This window comes from Arachis hypogaea, chromosome 8 (assembly GCF_003086295.3).
Source record: "Arachis hypogaea cultivar Tifrunner chromosome 8, arahy.Tifrunner.gnm2.J5K5, whole genome shotgun sequence".
Lineage (NCBI taxonomy): Eukaryota > Viridiplantae > Streptophyta > Magnoliopsida > Fabales > Fabaceae > Arachis > Arachis hypogaea.
In genome coordinates, this window is record NC_092043.1 from 42,578,174 (window position 1) to 42,603,188 (window position 25,015).

Here is a 25,015-nt window from a genome sequence, read left to right on the forward strand (position 1 = left end):
TGGCATGAGATGTTTATTATCCCTAATACTCAGATGGTTATTCTGGATAGTATGAGTGATGTTTATTTTTTAACTCAATAACCTATTATACATATTGTATAAATATTCTATTAGCTCCCTAGCAGAAAACTCCACCCACTATGTATGCTTGTGTGTTTTCATTCATCTAGTTGGTATTGGATTTTAGTTCCAAAATAAGTTAACTACGAAATTGAATATATTATATATTTATTTGCTTTTTGGGTGTTTCGCTTAAAATGATTTAGAAATTTGCCCCAAGAACATTAAAACCCTTTTTGCTTCTCCGCCACTCTTCTTCAGCATCAAATCTACACAAATCATTGCAAACGTCTTTATGTAACCTCTTTCATTGTCACTCTCTCAAACCCTGAAACATTGCATTCTGCTCTCTTTAGTCTACCAACTTACCTTCTCTCTTCTGCTCCATTTTCGTTGCCAACAACTGCAAAAATGGAAAAAAAAAATGATCAATTTCTGGTGGCAATAAGCCCAAAAATCGAATACTGAATTTGCTTTATTTTTGCTGGTTATGCCTACATAAACTGTTTAAAATCCGTTTTTGCACTAAGTGACAATGAAAATGTAATGTAATATTTAAGAGAAGAGAAAGTATAGGGAGTCAATGGCCTAAGCGTACAATGTGAACAATGGAGGTTTAGGAAGCATTAGAGATATGACTATTAGTGTTATATTGTCCTATTAGGTTACGCTTTTGGGATGAGTGGTTTCAGATATGGTATTAGAGTTCTAGATTCGAAAGGTCAAGAGTTCAATCCTTGGTGAACCTCAAAATCAGTTTAATTTTTTATTGAGATGTTTATTATCCTTCGTATCCGGATAGTTATCCTTGGTATCGATGATTATTCTAGATAGTATGGTAATGTTCATTTTATTCATAGACCAAAGATTTAGCCCATTGTACACATTGTACACTTAAGCCATTGGCTCCCTAACACTACCCAATACTTAAATATGTAAATCTTCTTATTTCAATTTAAAATGGTAAAAGAAATTTTTTTATTTAAATGAATGTATGAGAATGAGGGCAAAAATAATGAATCAAAAGTTAAGAAATAGCTTCCAAATTTTGAGGTAAAATTAACCGCTACTCTATCCTAACTATCACATTAAAGTTGTTCCCAGCTTTGTAGACTCAACAAAATATGCACTGAAATTGCTTTTCATTCTTCGGTTTTGTTTCTGCGAAAGATGTGCATATAATTGTAACAATAACTGTTCTATAACAAGAGGCAACAGAGCAGAAACCTAGATATTTGCAGGTACAAGAGCCAATTCGGCAACTTCCTGAATAAACTCGATTTGTGCTAATTCAGGATCATCTTAATTGTGATAATCTTTTCCTTTTGCGACTCCTCTTGTATACAATCAAACTTTTGGGGTTGCTGTTAGCCGGTGGAAGAGTGTAACGCAACGTTGGTTTGCCGGTGTAGGTTCGACCTTTCTTAGAAACCCAATTCAAAGGCATTTTGTTAACAACAGTGCCAATATCCGGCGAGTTATTCAGTTCGACGAGTTTTTCGATTTGATCTAGGATCTGCTGCGTCCAAGCTAGAGACAGATCCAATGCAATGGAACCATCCACTGGTTTTCTCCATAGATCTATCAAAATGTCTTCAAATGATTTCAATGACATGGATGGTTGACAACCTTTGATGTTTTCAAAGACCATGTTTACTTTTATGACGTGCTTGCAAAGGTTACCTTGCATTGACCAAGCACAATCACAGAATGCAAATTCAGATCCTGGATTCCACACTATACGTGTCGATTTGCTCTCTTTCTGGCTAACAACTTTGGCAAAGAAGCGGTCTTTATCATTGAAAGTAACGGCATTGTTGGGGATTCGAAGTGCTCGGTGCCACGACGTAGAAGCAATGTATTCCTCCTTCACACTCTGGAACGAATCACTCTCATCAGCAAAGCGATCGAGCCAGTAGCTCGAATGCAACTCAGTTGTTAGCTTGTGGACTAACCAATCTACTCTTTGCAGTGCTCCAAGATGTGAATCATCAAAAAGTTTAGCTTTCAGTTTAACATGATATGCTTCTAATGCTCCAGACGCTTCCTGGCTGGCTAGCGGAAAATTTCTCATTGTTGAAAGCCACATTTCTGCGGAAAAGAAGGAAGCATAAGGAAAAATCTAGAGTAAATCACTCAATGACTGACTGAGACAGTAACGAGAGTAAAATTTTTTAAGACATTTTCATCTGCGATGTGTGATTTTATTTAAAGCAAGAGTAGAGAAAGATCTAACCAATCTTTGGTAACCAAGAAGCTCTGAAATATTCCATGAAATCAGTTTGGTCAACAAAGTCCTGCAAAAATTGTTCCAACGCAAGCGATGTATTAACACCACCCCAGATACTATACACTATTGCCCCAAGACGCTTAAAAATCTCCCGTTGAACCTCAATGTTACAGCATTTCTTAACAATATTCCTTAGCCATGATCTACGAATGCGCCACAGTGAAAATAGGACTGGACAGCAAAATATGTCTCTGTCAAAGCAGACAACACATAAGAAAAAAATTTTAGTTAACAATTTTAAACTAAACTGGTTTTTCAAAGTAATAATTCTTGCCTTAAAAGATCAATTTCAGCCGCAGCATCATCAATCACAAAGCCGCTAACTCTCCATCCAGGTTCAACACTATGAGCTCTATCAATTAAAGCATTCAGCCACTTTGACATGTCAGGCTTTGAAAAGCTACGTGTAATGACCCATGCGACAGGAAGTGCATGTTGCCTTGAATCAAAAACAAGAAGCGTGAACAAGGGATACTACAAGCATGAAAAGATAACAAAGTTAGGCCATACATATAGTTATTTTCCCTTCGTATATAGCAAATTCAAAATAAAGATTGAAAGCTAATTACTTTGAGTCTCTTTATGCCAAAGGTTGAGTCTGCCACAACAACACTGCAATGACCGAAACGAATCATCTGTTGCAACTGCCATTCTGTTTGGATCCCCAAAACAAAAGGGTCTGACTCCGAAGTATCTTGATAAAAGAATACAGACTTTTTGTTCCGTTCAACCCACATCCGAATGCTGGCTTGATCATCTAGATCCAGCTCATGGGTAGACCTTTTGATAATCATCCCTAGCTTGTGAACATATTGAGAGGCAAGACTATTAACTTTTGCATCCGAACCACAATATCGCTGAATTCCCTCAATGTGTTTCTCCAGGATATTCTCTTCAGGAATGCCCAAATAAATCATAGACATAGTTTGCTGCTGAATTTCATTACATATATATGGAACATTTTTGGCACCAGGACCAATGGCATCTCTATCAAGTGGTCCATGGCAAACAAAACCAGACTTGTTAATATGGCGCCTTTCGTTGTATATGATAAGTGCTAGGTATGGACGTGCATAAAGACGTTTGACAACAAAATGACAAGTACAACCCCGCATTGATTGAGGTCTAGCAGCACGATTTCTGGTATTAAGCCGATACCTTCGACTGGGTAATATACCTCCACCCTCCCCATAATTTTCTGGTCCGAATGAGCACCAGTACCTTCACAAGGAAGAAGGTTCAACTTGGCATCATCAGTATGTGAATCCAGTTTGTGGAATGACTACTTAAGTTTGGAACTATTCATTTTCAAATCAACTGTTGATTCCAAACGTACACAGCGACAGGAAAATGATCTTCCCAACATTTTTAACAACATTTTGCAACTTAGCAAAAATCAAGCTTTTCTAGATTGGAAGCGGGATAAGCTTCAGTATCATATTGATCTTACTTATTTTCTTGACATCGAACGCATAAAATGACCAACCAGAAGAAAGCAATAAATCATAAAGGGTAAAATTACATCAACCTCCAATGAGGCTACACGATTTGACGATTACACACAGCACCTCTGCTTTTATAAAATGCATGCCATAAACTTCCCTTGGATTGAAGTATTAAGTTATATGACACTTAGTAGTCCTATATTTTACAAAAATGTGACACTAATTTCCCCGGCCAGAGGAATCACATGGCAAATCAAGAAGTGCTGTGTATAATATCATCTAACCTTTCGCTATGTTAGGTTAGTGTCTTTCAGAGGTTAAAAAAAATGGGATTTAGTAGAACACAAATATGTATGATTGCACTGAGACAAAGAACAACAATCTGTGTCCTATATCAGCCACCAAATCAACCACTAGTATAAAATATATATTAAAATACAAAATACATATTAAAATAAGTTAAACAACACAATACATGGTGGCTTATTTTTAACGTGCACATAGCATTTTTGGACAAAGACTAAGAGAGACATAGTAACTGAAACAGTATAATAATAAAGAAAGGAACAAAATCAAAACTTGAATCAAATTAATTCAGAAACTTACAGCCTGTACTCAAGATACTCATCATCCTTATACTCCTTCAAGCTACCAATAGCTCGCTTCCTTCCGCGCTCAATATGGAAGCGAGTAGGCCACTCAACATTAGAGCACTCACCAATTATAAAAGCATCAACTCGGTCATAGGGAATAAGGGCAACCTCGTCATGGTGCTCAGCATTGCCAAACTTGGTCCAAGTCAAATCAGCAGCACAGAAATCTTCCTCGGGTGGGTCTTGCAAAGGAATCTTTCTCACTGATTCAACTATATCCATGCCCACACACTCATACAAGAACCACAGCTTCCTTCTAGAACAATCTAGAAGTTTCTCTGGACAAGATAAAAGGCTAACACAGAGAATACCAACCCCTAATCAACAACCAGACATGAACCTTTTGTGAGAAATAATTAATTAATAATAGTAATAATAATAAGTGAAGGAAGACGCAGAAGAGAGGGTTCAGGGGAAATGGGGTTGCAGTGAGGAATTGAATGCATAGTTATTAGAACTGAACCGTTTATCGAACCGATCAGTCTATCGGTTATGGTTCAACTGGCAGATCAATGGTTGAACCGATTGACCCAGTCTCACTTAAATAAAGATATAAAATTAAAATTATCAAAAAAATTAAAATGTGAAATATACACGCTTTCACTAACATCCTGCCCAATTAAATAAAGTATCCTTTAGACCAGATTTAGAGGGTTAAACATCCTGCCCAATTACATGAAGCACACTAAAATCCAAATGAAATAAGCATTGAACATTAATAAGCATTTAGCAGTTAATCTTGAGAATAAAAGCACCACAAAATGGATTCAATTATAAAAAATAAAATAAAATAAAAAATAAAAAACAACACAGAAGCTGAACCTGTATTTCACTGATTCATGACAATGAACAGAAACTGAGCCTGCATGCAATGAACCAATTATCTAATCAATAATAACTAATTACATCAAATTAAACAAATTATCAAAACCGACATTAAAATTTAAAACTGAAAATTGAAAAATTCAGTATAAAAGAAATTATAAAACAAAAACTGAAAAAATATAAACAACTCAGTGAAGAGTGAAGTCAGTGAACTCACCCGCACTGCAGAAGCAGGAGCAAGAAGACCACGAGGGAGGAACGTGGAGCAAGCACGAGCAGAGGAGCCAAGACGGAGGAAGAGGAGGCAAACTGAGACAGGCGGTATGGACGAGGCAGAGGGCTGACCTCCGTTGGCTGCCTTTGTGTTCGGCGGTGACCGGTGAGCGAGGTAGGGAGGTGAGAGCCGAGACTGAGAGAGGCAGATGGAGACTGCAGAGAGCACCGTCTGTGGCTGCTGTTTGGGATGGGTTCTGACTGCGGACCTCTCTGGGTTTGGGTAATTAGGGATTTAGGATTTTTGTTTTTTTTTTTCGGTTTTCAGAAGATCAAAAGTCAAAACATCATATGGCTATTTTTTTTTTTAAAAAAAAAAGACAAATAGATTCTTAAACTTTCTGTTTTGAAATTGAAAAATACAAAAATATTTCTAATTCAAAATGCTTATAACATGGGTCTTTTTTTTAATCGCTCTCTAGTGTAAAACGAAAAAGATTAATGTGACATCTAAGTGTTCATTAAGTTATATTTATTTTTGAGAATAATATAAGATAAGACATTAAAAATGAAACACAAAAGATAAAGACATAAAATTTTGTGTTTTATATTCTGTTTGATAATAAATTAAAATAAATTATGAAAATCTAATTTATTCTTATTTTTTTTCATTTAAAAAATTGGAGACGAAAAATATAATAATAAAAAATATAATTGTGAAAAATTAACAAGAATAATAAAAAAATAAGTTGTGTCTTTTGTTAGAGTTTTCGTGTCTTCCTGTCAAGATGGAGATAAAATACACTAATTCAATATTTTTGGACACAATATCTCTGTCCATGTCTCATCTGTCAAACACGATTTCTTCATAACATCATCTAAAGTACGATCATATCGAGAATAGTAGTTATTCCATCATTCGATGAAAGATTTGGTAATGAAGTCACCATGAAGGAAGGTAAGTGGAGAATAATGGCTTCGATTCTTGTCACTGAGATTGAGACATTTTTTAACATCTTTTATTTTGAGAGTAACATGACAAAGAACTCGGTGTTTTCTTGAGAAAGGAGTTGGGATGACTTGTGAAAAATCCAATTGTCTGGCCATATAATGAGGGACATGAAGGGTTACTTTGAATTATTCTTTAGTGCATGGGGGATGCCTGTCGAAAAAATTTGAAATGCAAGAAAGTTGGACCAAATTACGTTATTCGAAGAATGGACGTCATCATCTGAAAATAGATGATGTTGGAACGACAAAGGTTTACACCTTCGATTTGCGAAAGAAGAAAGTTTTAGGTCCTCATTTTGAAAAGCTTTGCATGAATGAAGTTTCGAAAATGCTTTCTAAAAAAATTTCTCTGTTAATGTGCATTTTTGAAATTTGGTTGCAATGAGACTAGTCGAAATCTTTCGATGTTTTGTTTATCGGAGCTCGTGATTCCACCTTGTTTCATATATTTTTCGAAAGTGGCGTTGAGCCAAAGCTGGAAGAACCAAAGGAGACCTCTTGCACTGATTGAGACTTTTTTTTCGAAGACTTTAGACCATTTACCCCAATTCATCATACAGATTGCCAAAAAGTAATTTGCCCAAATTAAATTTATGTCCCTCGTGAATTAAGGCAGCTAAGGGGATGAATAATTTTTGCATCAGACACTTCTCGAACAAAATATAATAACATTTAACTAATAATACAAAAATGATACACACTCATAATCAGTAACAGAAGTGTTTTCTTTTTCCATATTGAGTTTAATAAATTCACCATAAGAACTTTTCTCAATGATTTTGTACTGCCGACTTGGTTTCATTTTGAACGTGGCAACAAGATTGTTCATTGGTAGTCTGGTATCAAAGAGCGTAGGGCCAACCATACCATATGGAAGGTGAAAGTTGTTGGTAGTTCTGTTATAGAAGTAGAAGACAGTACCAATCATCCAATGATATGTGGTGGATGTGAAATGAGAGAGACGAAAGAGGTCATGAATACCTTATAATTTCCAAGTTTCACTTTTTACAGATTCGATCCTTTAATACTAGGAGAGGAAGTTGGCCTTTTTAAAGGAGATCATAGGGTTGTTTCGAAAGGATTTTTTACTGTCAATAAAGGGTGCTATGAACAGGTCTTGTTTGATAAACAGATCGTTTCCTTCAACACTCAGAAAGTGACGAGCAATTTTTTCAGCTTACTTTGGAGAATGTATCGGGCTAACGAAGCAGTAAGTATCTTCTTCAATAGTAAAGAAAAAAAAAATTTGTCATTGGTAGTGTTATTTGGATCTTTGACGATGATATCCTCAATTCGAGATAAAATATCTAAGTCAGGTTGTATAAAAATATCAGTTATGATTTTCTTAACTTTATCTTTGGTTAATAAAGTTTCTGGAGTTTTAAATGAGGCCCTTTGATTATAGATAGATAAAAGCAAAGAAAAAAGATGAGTTTGAAGATGAAATAATTACTGGATAAAAAAGAAAAAAAATGAAAGAATTTGAAAATGAAAAGTTAACGTAGTTAAGTGTTGTGAAGATGTTGCTAAGTAAGAATAAGAAGAGGTAAATAGAGTTTTTTCTATTTTGTAATTTATTTTTTCAAATTTAAAAGAGGAAAACTTCCTTGAGAAAGTGAAACTCGAAGAGAGAGAGAAGCAGTAATTAATGGGAGAAGGAGAACATGCTATCGTGGGCGTAATTGTTGGGTTCTTTTAGAGGAATGGTTTTGTGCGAATTAATTAATTAATTATGATATTTAAAGGCAAGTTAAATAGGATTAAGCATTTCATTTTTAAAATGATATCGAAAAGACGCGTTAATTCTAAGAGGACAATTTGTTAGTAAAAAATAAAACAAGTTTTGAGACATCGAGTTCAAGGTTTGATAAGTATTTTTTGAATGATATAGTACTCGTTGAAAGAAATTCATCAAGGAGAGAGGTAAGATTGATTGACAAGTCTTATCGAAGAAAAGTAATAAGTGAAGAAAATTTATGGCAGTTATTTACATCGTACAAAGAACGGGAACAGTTATTTAAAGATTGATGCACGTGGGAAATATATTTGAATTTGATTGGTCAAAGAGTCTGATAAATAGATGAAGATTGGAAGGAATGGGGTTGGAATCTTATTTCAGAAAATACTCTCGCACTCTCAAATTTCCAACAAATTTCTGAGTTTGCTAATAGTTTCATTTTCTGTAAGGTTCCTTCCATGTATTTTAAATTTATTTAAATTCTTTTGTAATTTCATTTTCTTTGCAAATTTACTTTCTTTGCCAAGTTGTTGCTTTCATTATTTTTAAAGTTATTTCTTTTTTTCAGATTTTTCTTTGTTCTTTTAACCAATTAAAAGAATATTTGATACACTTTTAAAGACCGGTACTCACAAGAGGAGCGCTCCCAAATCACTAGATATCAAACCACCCAAATTTCAGATCCAACAAAAAAAAAAAAACCACCCAAATTTGCTAAGAATCTGTAAAACAATAAAATAGCTGAAAAGATGAAAGTTGCATGATCACAGATCACAAAATGACATCAACGCCTTTAATAGAAAATACTTAATTCGATCCAATGTGTGTTTCTCTTGAAATTTTTATATATCAATTTCAGATGCAGAAGCATCTATTTTAATGGAAAAAGTAATCTAACACAAACAAGCAACAAGTCTTCATCTCTAAATATCTTGGAAAAACAGCTTCCAATTCAAGTCAAAACAATCATAAAAACTGTGCTCTCACTAGAAGATAATTATAGCCCAAGAAAATTTAGAAAGATCCATTTTCTTTTTACAAATCAGTACCACAAACAAAGAAGAACCCGTTGAATAAGTGAAAGAAGATCAGTTGTGAATTTTCCATAATGAAAGACCATGAATGAGAGAACGATAAATTTGATAAAAAAAAAGACCAATGACTAATTATTAATTACATGATATTACGAAACAAAGAAGAAAAATAAGTCGCATACACAATGTAAACTTTGACTGCCATTGATGATCTTTAATGTTCTCTTTCAGTTGATGATTGTGTGTTGTTATGTGTTTCTTCGTCGTTGATGGTTGAAGAATAGTAGTGGCAACTGCACGGGAGATATTTATTAAGCTGTTGTAGTTAGGAACCGATTTCTGTTAACTAATAATTAGTTAATCTTTTTCTTTTAAAAATTTTCTTTTTATCTTTATAATATCAACTCAAACTTTTAATCCTTTTTCATTTACTGTCTTATTGGCTAATTATTAGTTAAAAGAAGTTCGTAAATAATTTTTTGTTTGACTAATTAATTTTTATTTTCTTACTTCAGGGATACTTCAAACACAAATTAGTATGATAGTTTGACAATTATAAATATTTAATTACTGTATAAACCTTATATGTATATAAGAAAATGCTGTGTATGGTGAATTGTGGCCTTTGTGGTAAGATTAAGAACAACCCCAATGGTAAGTGTAGACTGGGTAGTATTGATCCATCTCCAGATTCAGCGGAGAATTAGATGTAAAATGCAACAAGAACAATTCAGATTCTATGACTGAAAAGCAAGGTGCATAAACCATCAGATATTTATTCATTAAAGTTACATGTGTATTTCATGGTTTAGAGAGTTTGGTAGGAGTTAGTTTCGGTAGTAAAGTGTTCTTATTTATTTATTTTGGGTTTTCTCTTTTTTATCTAATATTCTCGAATAATCAGAGAATTCTTGCACAACAATTCAATCGAAATCCTCCAAACAGGACGCCAAATTTGGAAGACGTATTCCAATAATTTATGAAGATTCACGTCTCCTTTTACAAAGAGAGAACCAAACCAATTCATGATTCATAAAGATGAGGAGAAAAGAATCAGTTTCCTAAAATCTAAAATATGAAGTGTTGTTACATTAAAATTGAATGATTGGAAACATGAGAAAGAGGAACTAATGGGTAATGGCTGTATCTAATGATAAAGGAGTAAAGAACCAATATTTGATTCAGAATAAGAGCCATACCTATTAAAATTAGAGTTGTTAGTAGTTTAGAGTTAAGTTAGTAATAATTATAGATAGTAGATAAAATATTTTTCTCTATAAATAGTGTGGCTCTTGTATAATATAAAAACAACTTCAACACAACAACTTTACATATAATATTATCTTTTTATTCTATTCTTATCCCAGAAATTTAATATAGTATCAGAGTGATGGTATTCTCCTTAAAGAGGATACGATATCATTTTTTCGGTGAAACCATTTTATTGTCTTTCACAAAGTACTTTTTTATTTGTGTTGTTTTCTTTTAACCTGTTTTTTCACTTTAACGATAAGTCCATCATTCCTGTTTCATCTTTCCGAGTTCAACGGGCCAAAAATTACTGGCATTCGCTGCCAAACGCACCTCCACACACTCGCTGAAGATCTCTGCTTGCTGTCTCTCCTTCAAGCACAGCGTTTCCTTCTCTTTCTTCTTCCTCTACTCACTAACAGCAACCTCTTCTGCCACCATCCTCTTTTCCCTTTTCTTCCTATGCATCACCGTGCCGCACACGTCTTTGCCTAAGCAAAGCAGAAGCCATGTTCCTCCCTTCTGGTCATGACTAAAATTGCGGCCCACGCCACACCTCTCTCTTCTTTTGTTTTTCTATGTGTCTCATGCCACACGTCTCTTCTTCTGCATTACTGCGCCGCAAGCCTCTTCCTCAACCATCTCATCAAAACTTATTCAAGTTGGAGATTATTGACATCTTCTATTTACCAGCTTGTGGGGCATATTAAAATGTTATTAGAGTTGTTAGTAGTTGGAAGTTAAGTTAGTAATAGCCAGTAGTTAGTAGATAGAATATTTATGAAGTTAGTTAGTAATATCCATAAATAATTCTTGTATCATATAACAAGTTAACAACTTTAATACAGCTTTATATATAATATTATCTTCTTATTCCGTTCTTCTCCCAGAAATTTAGCAATACCTGACTTAAAGATTTACTAGCAGAAATTACTAATGATTATAACATAAGTATGAGTTGATGTTAAAAAAAATTACTCATTTACAATGTGAAGGTTGTGGTAGGCTTAGAGAAGGGGGGTTGAATCTATGCCTTCCTTTTAAGTTGTTGTTATGGCCTTTTTAAAACAAAATTACAATTCTGATTCTGTTTGAACTCAGCAGCAGAAATTTATGAGACAATTTTTTTTGTCTCATGAATATCAGAAAACAGAACTCAGCAGAGAAGAGAAAAGCGAACACCAGCATGTATCCTAGTTCAGTTGCTTTGTGCTATGCAACCTACATCCAGTCTCCTCCACAATTATGGAAGAATTTCACTATAGTTAACAGAATTACAAACACCAATTTCACACTCAAGTTCTATCCTAACTTGACATTGGCTATGCTAACTCCTAACTATTTACTCTTAGTGCTAACCCAACTAAGAAAGGGATACCAAACAGGTACAAGATACAAGACACTTAGTCAACCTAAAGAAATCAGAAAATTAACTCTAGGCTTTTCTCTCAAATGTATCACTCAGCCTTTTTCCACTCATGGCTTTTACTTGAGCTTTCTCACAATGCCTTTTCTCACAAGAAATTACAGAAAGATAAACTTGGAAAAGTACATTACAATCAGTAAAACATGAAGGAGATTGACTTTATCAGCAGCCTCTTTGCAAATGTGCAAAACCAGATTTGCAAACCTCAGATACAGTTCTTCAATATTGGCCGAATGCTTCTTTAAAAGAAAGCATTATCCAAGTAGAGGAATTTCTTAACAGAACACTGTTCTCACTCTCTGGTTTTTTCTCCTTCGTTTTGAATGAGCAAGAAGTCTTCTTTTATTTTCCTTGCATGTTGCTGGGACCTTCTCCCAAGGTCAACACCTTGAGCCTTGAGCTTCACCAACCCACAGAATTACTTTTTCTCGTTAAACCTTAGAGTAGAAATTTTGCTTCTGACTTCTTCATCTTGACCAAAAGCCACAAAGCAGTAACCATAGAAATCTTCTCATGGTCAACTTGATCTTAGCCATTGAGAAACTACTTGGTCCCCAAGTATCACTTGTGACCGTCGATGTAAAGCAGAATAGGGAAGAGAACAACTTTCCCTTGAATGCCATTTTCGGATAGAGCAGAGAGTTGGGAAAAAGAGAAGAAGATCTGATGCATGCAAGATGAAATTGGTTACCTTTAACCTAAGCTTGATTTGGTTTGAACTGGGTGATTTGATATCTGCTTTTCTTGCCTAACCTTCTCTTTCTTTCCTCTTCTTTGAATAGCTTAGAAGCTAAGCACTTTCTCTTACTTCTGTGATTTGAAATGGTCAGAGAGAAAAGAACGTTGCTTTGGTAAAAGCTAGTGAGAGGGAATGAAGGCTTCAATCTTGTATGAGAAGCTTAGATCAACTTTGAATTGATGGAACGGGCTTGGATCGGGTTTGATTAGCTTAGCCCAGTTGGTTCCTTTGGCTTCTTTCTTTGCTTTTTCTTGGGCTCTTAATTTTGCTTTCAGCCCACCATCTTTGCTGTTTGCTTAATATTCCATTTGGGCTATTAACATTTAGTCTGCAACAATAAACAATTAGTTAATATGTAGATATAAATGATCAACACTTAATTATTTATTTTGCCCAAAAATAATGTTTGTCATCACTAATTAATTTAGTTAATTTCTTAACTCAATACAATGTAACAGAACAATAGAAGTAAGCACCATGGTAGTCTAATCATGCGATTCTGAATTATGAATGGCAAGATTCGATACGAGTCAGTACCGTGATTCGAATCAGTTACAAAAACCGGATGACTTTCAGCATCGAACTGATTCAATTTATGAATCACGATACGGATAGGAATCGTGAATTGTGTCAATTTATGATTCAAAAAAGGAAAGAAGAGGAGACACAGTGTATCCAATAGAAACAAACATTCCTGGCCTAAAAGTGTATCCAATAGGAACAAACAACATTCCATGACGAAAAAGATGAGTGATAGCACTAAGCCTGTCAAAAGAAGTAGTGAAATGTATCAGCCACATTCAACATTAAGGTGCTCATACAACATTCAGCAATTAACTATGGAGTTTATTTTCTCATTGAAATCAACATTAAGGTGCTTAAGCTTATCGAAAAAATCAACAGAGAAACTATTGGAAAAATCAAAGGCAATTGGTTCCCCCTGCTGAAGAGAACTTGGTCACAGAGCATTGCTAGATTTCAAGAAGAGAAACATTTTGCTTACTTATTTCCTTTTGTATGTTGGCGTGGCAGAATTATATAGATGAATACAAAATGTGTACACACACAAATTAATCACCAAATCAGACATAAGTATAAAATACACATAAAAAATAATTTAAACAACACATGCATCAAAAATACATAATGACAAATTTAGTAGCCGAGTTTTAATATGCACATAATGTTTTTGTTTAACAAAATACCAAAGCCACAAGAAGTATATTTGTTAACAATGCAAGAATGAAGTGAACTTTCCAAAAACAAAGTATGAATCCAATACATGTTAACAATCATGGCATGAACAATAATGATAACTCTGCAATAATGGTTGGTAATATAACGCAGAATTACTATTACTAATTGACTAATAATAAGAAGTCAATTTTTTTCAGTCAATATTAACTAATTTTTTAAAAATTATTTTATTTATCTTGAGATTTTAAATCATAAATTTTTTATTTTTAATTTTAAATTTTAAATTAAAAAAAATAAAAATTTTCTAAATTCAAAAAAACAATTAGCTAATGTTGATCATCTAAAAGTTAGTTTCCTTGTCTTCTCTTTTCAAATTTTAGGAAAAAATGTGACACGTATGAAAACATATATGAATACACATACCTTCCACAGTGTGGCTTTAACACCTACAGATTCAGCACCTGTTTTTATTTCTTCGGCTAGTCTGTATAAGCACGAACTCCACGTGTATCTGGAAAAAATTTAAGTAATACATATATCAGAATAAAAGCATACTAAGAAATCCATTAAAGAATGAAATGAAAATCCCAATTCAATTAGCACCCAAGAAGCTCAAAGAACATTGAAATTAGAACTAATCGATTTGATGAGGCACGCAAGAAACAGCACAATGCATGACAGAAGAAAGTAAGAGTGTGCAAGAAACAGGGTTAACAATGATAGAGATAACGTAACGCAGAAGACAAACAAGAAGGAATGTAAAAGTTCATACACGATGTAAATTTTGACAGCCATTGATGGATGATGATTTTTCAAGTTCTCCGTGCTTCTCTTTTCTTTCTTTCGTAGGCTAAATGAAAACAAAAACCCTTGAAGTTAATGATTGTGAAAATGGCGGGAAGTATCGTGAGGCTTTTATTTATTATATATTCTAGCATTTGAACGTGAAAATAAGATGGTCTTGCTTAACTTTTTCTATTTTTTTTAGAGAAATGTTTTTTTTTCTTTGGCAAAAAACAGTATTAAGATATTTTTGTTTGGTGACTGAAAAACAGTACTAAGATTGTTTGACTGCAGTTAAGTTATTTAAAAAAAAAACTTAACAAAAAAGTAACTTAAACATTGTTCGCTTTTTCAAGAATATTTAGTGTTTTATGACCCAACAGGCCATTACAATGAGTAATTCGTTTGTTACTATTCATTTATTGAAGCACAAATGGCTTAGATATTTTTAACAAAAATAAAATTATTAGAAAAAACAAAAAGATGGCATCTTACTTAAAGAATTAGAATTTTCATGTATTATTCTTTTTTCATAAAAAAATTTAGTTATATAACCAGAACTAACTAAAGTTGAAACCAGAAACTACTCTACTCTAATATATGTCCTTTCACTTCCAAAATTAGCCATAGCAATGTTGAGAGAACTGACAGAGATTGGCTATCTCTTCCTCGACAGAGATTGGCTATCTCTTTCTCTCGAAATGATCATCAACATATTAATCAAGCTCGACACTTTGACTGTCTTAACATGCGCAAGCAACGCATATGCGGTGTTTGGTATGGTATCTGTAAGGACCCATTCGTTTGGCGTAAGATAGACATGAGCAATCCTGAGAAATTTTTGGAAAAGAATCTGTTGAGCGTTTAACAATGTAAAGCCTTACAGAGGAAAAGCTTTAACAATGTCATGTTACGCCAAATGTCTCTTCGATGTATATAGCCCTAATAATTATATATCATATGAACACATTTGATTGCCACACAGATTTTTGTTGTATACTTTATATATCTGATCATAGTTATTATACGTACCTTATATATTGGATAAAATGCACAATTAAATTAAATGGTGGACCAAATTATACAATTCTACCAAATTAAAAAACATTACTAGGATATCCCAAAAGCACATTCTTATGTAGATCGAATCAGTCTCATTTGAATTAGACAAACCAACACTAATTTGAATTAGTCCTATTCAAATTAGTAGTAATGCTTGTAATTCAAATTTGTCCAATTTGAATTATGCTAGTCTTAGGATAGTTCGAATCATGGTGATTCGAATTATGCACGCTAAGACGTCTCTAGTAAATGGAATGGGTCTGCTTCAAATTAATTTTGGACCATAGTAAATCGAATTAATTTATATCTATTTATAAATGATCTAAGCGTATATAAAGAGTACAATAAAGAGTACATTTAATAATATCCATATATAATAAATTCAATAAAAAGTATATTCAATCATAAATAAAAAAAATTATAAATATTTTTTATAAATACTCGTGAGAATGTTAAGGATGCAGAGTGACTTCGGATTTTGTGTTTTGTATTTTATCCTGAGGAGAAAATAGAATGTTTCTTAAATTATTTTTGTATCAATAATAGATATAAGTTTATTTGTTGTAATTTTTTTAATGAAAGTACCTAAGAAGTACATAGTATATAAAGTGTAATAATTCAAGAAATATTTTTTAAGTGAAAGGAATGAAAAATTCCTTTAAAAATATTTATTAAGTTATTACACTTTATATACTATGTACTCTTTATATATTCTAACAAAAAAATTGCACAAATAAATCTACATGTATTATTAATAAAAAAATAATTTAATTAATACAAAAAAATAAAAAAGCATCTTACTTAAAGAATTAGAATTTTCATGTATTTTTTTATAAAAAAATTTAGTTATATAACCGAAACTAATTAAAGTTGAAGGTAGAAATTACTCTACTCTAATATATGTCATTTCACTCCCAAAATTAACTATAGTAATGTTGTACGGAAAGATTGACTATATCTTCCTCTCGAAATGATCATCAACATATTAATCAAACTGGACACTTTGACTGTCTTAACATGTGCACGCAAAGCATATGCGATGTTTGGTATGATATCTGTAAGAAATCATTCGATTGGCGAAAGATAGATCTGAGCAATCCTAAAATTTTTTTAGAAAGAATCTGTTGAGCATTTGTTTCAATGCTATTGATTAAATTTCAGTATTTTGGGCTCGATTATATCTCTCGGTCAATGAGTTTCTATGAATTTTTACATATATCTAGGCATTCATTTGTTCGTTATGTTCCGAACTAATTTTATGTTATTTATTTTTAAACAAAATTTTTTCAAAAAAATGCTTAAGAATGTTAAGAATGTAGAGTGACTTCGTGTCTTGTCTTTCATTCTAAAGAGAAAATAGAATGTTTCTTAAATTATTTTTTTTATTAATAATAGATATAGGTTTATTTATTATAATTTTTTTAATAAGAATACATAAGAAATACATAATATATAAAATATAATAATTCAACAAATATTTTTATGTATTTTCACTAAAAAAATTACAACAAATAAATCTACATCTATTTTTAGTAAAAAAATAATTTAAATAAAACACAACAAAAAAATCTTACTTAAAGAATTAGAATTTTTATATATTATTCTTTTTCATAAAAAAAATTTAGTTATATAACCAATTAAAGTTGAAGCCAGAAACTACTCTACTCTAATATCTATCTTTTCATTTTGCACCAAACTGGGAAAGAAGGGCTATCTCTTCTTCTCGAAGTGACCGTCAACATATTAATCAAGTTCGACACTTTGACTGTTTTAACATGCGCACGCAATGCATATGCGGTATTTGGTATGATATCTGTAAGGAACCATTAGTTTAGCGCAATATAGACATGAGCTATCCTGAAAATTTTTTTGAAAAGAATCTGTTGAGCATTTATTTCAATGCTATTGACAGTAGTTTTATTTTTAAACAAAATTTTCCAATAAATGCTCAAGAGTGTTAAGGATCCGGACTTTGGAATTTGTATTTTGTCTTTTATCATGAAAAGAAAATGAAATAATATCTAAATTATTTTTTTTATTAATAATAGATGTAGACTTATTTATTGTAATTTTTTAATGAGAATACATAAAAAGTATATGGTATATAAAGTGTAATAGTTCAATAAATATTTTTGAAGTGAAAAGAATAAAAAAGTATAAGCAACCAAAAGCCTTTGTATCATTGTAGTTAGGAGATTTATTAAATACCACTTTAAAAATATTTGTTAAGCTATTATATTTTATATACTATGTAATTTTTATGTATTTTTACTAAAAAATTATATCAAATAAATCTAAATTTACTATTAATAAAAAAATAATTTAAATAACACTGGAAAAAATCGAAAAAGAAGTAGAATATGTTAAAAATTCTGCATTCTTTTTTGTTGATGATTATTAAAATCAATTTTCGAATAGGACAAAAAACTTGATCCCTCTTAATTTCAATTGATTAAGTTGGTCAATGACTATGACACCAAAGGCACTTGTTAAGGGAAGAACAAATAGAAACTTTTAACAAGAAAAAGAAAATATGTATCGAAGTTGTTATTCATATGATAAAGAGTTATATTATTTATAAGGATATTTTAAATTAATTTTATAAATATTTATTTACTAAGAAAAATAGCTTTTTTTTTTTGTATTTGGATCAAATTTAGAACCATTAGCCATAAGAATTAATACATAGCATAAACAACCAAAAACTTTTATATCATTGTAGTTAGAAGATTTATTATTAAATAAAATTTTAAAATTAGTTTTAAAATTATTTATAGAAGAAGGGACTCGGTTAATTAAATAAATTGTATGATTGATAGCGTAAGATCAAAATGATAGAAGTAAGTTAAATTGAAACATGAGAGCATGAGCTACATTTAAAATATATTGGTGCTTACTTTTCACTCTCTTATTTTGTTTGGGTGTTTCAACACAACTATGTTAATAAATTATGCCCTTTTAAAAAAAGAAATCATATAAGAGAAATTCTGGTCCATTGTCAAAATATATATATACTTAACTTTGGAGTTAAATTGCGTTTCGACCAATGCAATAAAATTCTTGACATGATTTTATATTTTGCTTTTTGATTGCAAAAAAACTACCTAAGTGAAACGGCTAAAATCATCAACAATAGTTAAAAAATATTTATTATAATGAATTGAATTTTGTCGAAACAGTCCTCATATATCAAAATGCAATAATTCAAAAATTACATTAGCTTTATTAAAACTTAGAGAGAATGAAAGTTTCTTTTGTTTGAAAAAATACAAACATCACAAGACTCATCATGGGGCATAGAAATAAAAAAAAAAATTGTCTATGTAAAAATTTTAATCTTTATCCAAAAAGATGTCCTAAACGAAAATGTCATAAATTGAAAGATGTAATGGGTGTTGAATGAGTAGAGTTTATTGTATGACTAGAAAATGAATTATTTGTTATGATGAAGGTTTAGGGACATACAACCTTCTCTCATGTTACTCAAACCGATCATCTTCAAATTATTGTCTTGTAAAAAAAAAAAAAAGAGTGTGAAAAAGTGAGTTTGCAATTGATTATTGAAATTATTTTTGAAATAGAAATAATATCAAAATTAAAGTGGAGTAAAAAAAGAACGATACGAAGAGTTAATGAAATTAAAAATTTAACAACATCTTTACAAAAAGAAGTAACTTTAGAACCATTAAGCATATAAACAGTAACTGAATTATTTTTTTTAAAAATATGAATCAAGATAAATTATTGGAGGTAATATGATCTAGTTTATTACCCAGGTGGGAGGATCAGATTTTCAAAAGAAATTATATTTAATAAAATTTGAAAAAAATAATCTTTGTACTTTTATAAATAGAAGAGTAAATTCTGAAATAAAAACACACAATAATATATAAATACAAAAACACTTCTCTATTTCTTTCTCTCTTATACGGTAATATATATAATATTAATATATGAATTGTCTCTATTTCATTGAAATGATAATATTAGTGAATATTAATAATAAAAATTTTTATTCATATTTTTTTATTTTATATTTATTTCTGTTTTTTATTTATTTATTCTACCAACATTTAATAAGTTCTTTGCAATACACACGAGTCATATTTAATTATTTTAATAGTTAATTATTTCATTAAAAAATCGTAGATCCCCATTTTGTAATGAGAATTTCATGCAAAGATGTAGATTTGATACTGTCGCTCAAAGTCGATTTAGAATAATCCCATCTATCAAAATATTACGTATCAAGAGAGTATCCATGATAATGTAGTCTATCTTTATAGTTCAGTACATAAGGGTTTTGCTTAAGATTACGTGTAAACTAATATATCCAAGTGGTCAGATAAATATCCATAAAAAATTAAAAATCCAACAAGCATACCCATTTTCAATTTCTCGTACAAAAATGGTATAGGACAACATATATGTCAAATATTTTAAATTATCCTCGCATCATAGATTCACTTGACTCTTGTAAAACTATGATCCGTTACATTTGAAGAGAACAAGTTAACCTGAAAATTGGGGGAAATAAACTGAAATTGGGGTTACATTGCTTTTGGATATGAAGCATGAAAACAGGAATACCAAGAAATGTGTCTGTGAAGTGGGAGTTAAGTAGCCCCACCTTGCCATTCGAAAGGAAAATGTCCATCCTTTATTTTGGGGAGAATGATGTTAAGAAACTGCGGCCATTTGGTGATATTCTATGTTGTCTTTAGTCTCTTTGCAGCTGGATGGCGTAGTGCCACCAAAGTTAGAGATCCATATGGAAAACTAGTTTATAACGCATATATATGAATTATTTATGAGAAAATTCATTTTTTGGACCATACTAGTACTACTAGGTACACTAGGAATCCGCTTTTATAAAGCTTCAATTTTCGATCTTTGTTTTATTGTTCGTTTTATCGTTTTGCTTCTATTATTGATAGCAAACTATGAAAAAGAGTTTAGCTATATGTGTCTTAAAAAACAGTAGGAATTATATAATATACATTAAAATCTTCCAAATTATGAATATTAGATTATATTTATTTAAGTATGAATTTGATGATGTATTGTAGTTTGTAATTCATTCTTTCTTTCTTACTTATTTCTTTTTTTTTTCACTATTATAGATTTATAGGAAAATTTTCCTATTTTTTCAATTTTTTTTAAATTTAATTTTCAATTGAGTATTTATTAATTATATGAACCAATTCAATTATAATTCAATTGATACTAATTTAGATTCACTCACAAAAAAACCTATTATTCAATCATAATCAAACTGATTTAATTTTATTGGTTCGATTTTTTTTCTAAATTCGAACTAACTCGATCCCTGTACATCATTTATATATATTTTCAAAAAAGATGTTAGAAATGAAATTTTGATAAAAGACAAATTTTAAGTATGGTCAGAATAATGAGACTTTTTTATTTATAAATTTTGTAATTTTATATTAAGTGAATCTTTTTGTCATTTTTTGTTAATAGTCGAAAAATTAAAAAAAAGTATAAAGATGGAATTTTTTTATAATTCTTTACATGTACATTTTGAATAGTTATTTAAATATTTTTATAAAATTTTTAATTAAGTAAATATATTATTTGTTAAATATAAAAATGATTTATATATTACTTATAATAACAAAATAGTTATTATTTTTATCATATTTTTTAATTTCTGAAATATTTTTATCGTTTTAAATTCTTAAAAGATAATTTATCAGCATTTAAATTTTTTGGAAATATTTTTAATAGTTTATTCTTTTCTTATTATAACCAAAAGCATAAAGATTTTTCATGAAGACTACATATACAAGGTCAAACTTCAAAATGTACGTCATAAAAATGTAAAATTTAAGTGCATTATATAGTTGTGACTCGTGAGGGTTTCTGGTAGCTAATTCATAAGGATTTTTTAATTGCAATTTATAAGTATTTTAATAAGTACTTTCTGAGTCCAGAATAATAGGGACACTGAATTTATGTACACTGTGCAAGTCTAGGGGAAAAAAGAAAAAGAAAAAAAATAAACAAAAGGATTTATTGAGCAAGTCATCACCATCTTTATGATGGGTCCAAGCTAAGGTCGTGACTTTGACGGAATAGATTCATTCATTCATTTGGAAGAGCCTATTTAGTACTTAAATGCCTAAAGTTTAGTTTATGCCTTTGAGTTCATTAGTTAACAAGTTCTTGCAACTAATTTAATTGATCGAGTGCTCAATTCACTCATTTATTTAAATAAATGTTAAAAATTTAAATTTTATCTTATACATATAATAATTTATTGGTTAACAGTAAATTTTTAAATAAAATTTATATTTATAACGAATTAATATTTAACCTATTAAATTAAAAAATACCAGGTACAACTAAAAAAATTAACAAATTCTTAGAGGACATACTTTAAATTAGACGAGTGAATAAGTGAAAACCCACTTCCTAAAAACATTTATAATCTTCTTAGTGGCACCTAATAAAATTGTTACATTTGAATATTATTACAATTTTGTGATTAAATAAATATTTTTCATAAAAAAAAATCACTTGTCAAATTATATATACTAAATTTTATTATATATGACTTTTTTTTTATTTTATACAGTAAAATTTTACAACCAAACAATATATTTAATTAAGTTTAATTAAGTTGTGATAATTATTTTTCATATTACGTGGTCTTCTTCTCTTCTTTTTTGTTATTGTCATCATCATCACAACCAGCATCACTATTATTTTCTTTTCCTCCTCCTCTTCTTTTTCTTTTTTCTTTTTTCAATTGAATTTTTTCTGTTATTTTTTCTCCATCATCATCATCATCATCATCATCATCATCATCATCATCAAATTTAAACAAATTTCGGTACTACTTTTGTTTTGGAAAAGAATTTAATATAATAAGTGTAAATCTACATTCATTCAACTAAATAAGATTGCAATATAGTACAGACATGTTCATTCAAGTATAATATGAGAAGCAATACTTCTAAAAGAATAAGTACGAGCAACAGAAACAAAAAAAAAAAAGAGAAAAGAAAGAAAGAAAGAAATAAGAATAAGAAGAAAAAAATACAACACTAGATAAGGCATTTATATGTTTTTGTAGTAAAATTTCAGTATTAAAGTTAAGAAATTTTTATGTGACGATTAAAATTTTTTGATATTATTTTTTTACACAATTCAAAACTCTTCTTCCTTCTCTTCTTCTTCTCATAATTCTTGTTTCACCCTCCTAACAAAAATTTGAGTCATGGTTAAAAAATTTTAGTGTCAAAATTGAGAAATTTATGTGTCACATTAAAAACTATGTCAAAGAAAAAGAAATGGTGTCAAATTGAGAAACTTCTATGTCATATTAAAAATTTGGTACTATTTTCTGATAAATTCTGCATATATAACTCAAACCTACTCCTCCTCTTCTTTTTCTTTTTCATCATCATCATCATCTTCTTTTCTTATTCATCTTCTCCTTCTTATTTTCTTTTTTTATAATTCTTCTTCTTTTACCCTTTTAATAAGAATAAAAGCACGGAAAAAATCAAACAAAAAAAAAGAAAAAACACAAAGGAGAAAAAAGAGGAAGAACCCGACAGAAATAGTTGAAGCGCGTAGATACGCCTTCACTAATAAAACTGAAAAGAAGAAGAAAAAAAATACGAAAAAGACAGTTAGAACATGTAGACGGTAGATATACTCACTAATAAAATTGATTTTTATTGATTTTTGACCAATTTAATTATTAAAAAATTAAATGAATAACAAGACTATAATTTATATGAATCAGTTATAGAATAATAAATACTATTTGTTCATAAATCATGTTACTTTAGTGCTTTATCAAGATTTACTAAGAATATTATTGTATTAATTTTTAACAAGTATATATCGTAGCAATATTATTTTACAAAAGTATATAAAAGCGTAGCATTTGATCACGATTTACTCACAAATTTAATATTATTCTTTAACACATCAAACATAATAAGATATCGATAGTAGGCTTTTAAAAATTATACATAAAATTCACTAATTTAATATAATTTATATACAAAAAGATAAACACCCTAACACTCTAGCTATCACAATTTATATAAATAACGAAATATCTAACATAATAAATTTTATTAAATAAAAATTAAACGAAACAAAAAAATATAAGTTATGAATAATATTTTTATAAAAAATAATACTCATAAATATTTTGGTCTTGCATATTTTATAAGAATAATATTTATATATGTATTATGTATGTATTTAAAATATGTAAGACCAAAATATTTTAATTTGGCTCTCTTAAAAAACATTCTAAGTCCACCTAGATAAAAAATTCAATGAACATATTTGTTAGAGACAAGAGACTAAACTGAAGGAAGGATTTGTATATTATTGAGTACAATTAAGTTGTGTATTCAAGTTGTCTAAAATAATACAATATAAAATAGTATTTATAGGTACTAAAAGAATCGTAATAATAAATACGTAATCTCCTATAATAAATATTCAGATATACTAAATAACACTAATTGATCCTAATTGATCCTAATTATATTCTAACATCCCCCCTCAAACTCAAGTGACACACTTGAGTTTGAAACTTATTTAAAACAACGAAATAAAGAGAAAAAAATTGCATAAACTGATAAAACGGGTGCAGACGAAACTGCCGGAAGGAAGCGCAGACGGAACTGCCGCTTGTTTGAAGGAAGCGCAGATGGAACTGCCGCTCGTTTGAAGGAAGCGCGGACAAAACTGCCGCTAGTCTTAAGGAAGCGCAGATGGAACTACCGCTTGTCTGAAGGAAGCGCAGATGGAACTGCCGCTATATGAGGGAAACGCAGACGGAACTGTCGGAAAGAAACACAGACGGAACTACCACAATGAAACACGAATGAAACGCAAACGAAACTGCCACGAGAGAAGGCAGATGAAACTGCCACGAGAAAACGCTGACGGGACTGCCACGAGAGAACAGAGATGGAACTGTCACGAGAGAATGCAGACGGAGCTGCCACGAGAGAACACATACGAAATTGCCAAAAGAGAGCGAAAACTATATGATTTCTTCATGAGAATAGGTAAATAGCGGATGACAATGGTGTTTGATCATTCGACTCGAAAAAAACAAGACAGAGAAAATAGGCTAGTCGGTGAGGTGAAAAAGCATCAAATGAGTGACAAAAGGAAAGAAGAATGGCATAGAAAAAACACAAAAGGTACCGCAAGGGAAACAACCTATCCTCTTCAAGGAGGATACCATGGCTCTGATACCATGTTAGAGATAAGAGACTAAAC

General features: G+C 30.7%; 1 protein-coding gene across 1 annotated transcript; it reads right to left on the reverse strand.

The window, feature by feature from the left end:
• Positions 1–1,185: 1,185 nt before the first annotated feature.
• Positions 1,186–5,991, reverse strand: LOC112707574 (uncharacterized). Its single transcript, XM_025759370.3, has 7 exons — positions 5,491–5,991; positions 5,271–5,310; positions 4,402–4,765; positions 2,920–3,571; positions 2,625–2,824; positions 2,297–2,541; positions 1,186–2,151 (listed from the first exon to the last, which is right to left on the reverse strand). Exons 3-7 carry the CDS (start codon positions 4,668–4,670, stop codon positions 1,358–1,360), a joined length of 2,160 nt encoding a protein of 719 aa, XP_025615155.1. The 5' UTR covers positions 4,671–4,765; positions 5,271–5,310; positions 5,491–5,991; the 3' UTR covers positions 1,186–1,357.
• Positions 5,992–25,015: the final 19,024 nt, after the last annotated feature.

Coding starts and splice junctions, on each gene's coding strand:
- LOC112707574 (XM_025759370.3), bottom strand. CDS start 4,670: ATGGATATAGTTGAATCAGTGAGAAAGATTCCTTTGCAAGACCCACCC. Junction 3,572..4,401: donor GAGTATCTTGAGTACAGGCT/GTAAGTTTCTGA, acceptor TTCCTTGTGAAG/GTACTGGTGCTCATTCGGAC. Junction 2,825..2,919: donor TTGGCATAAAGAGACTCAAA/GTAATTAGCTTT, acceptor TCATGCTTGTAG/TATCCCTTGTTCACGCTTCT.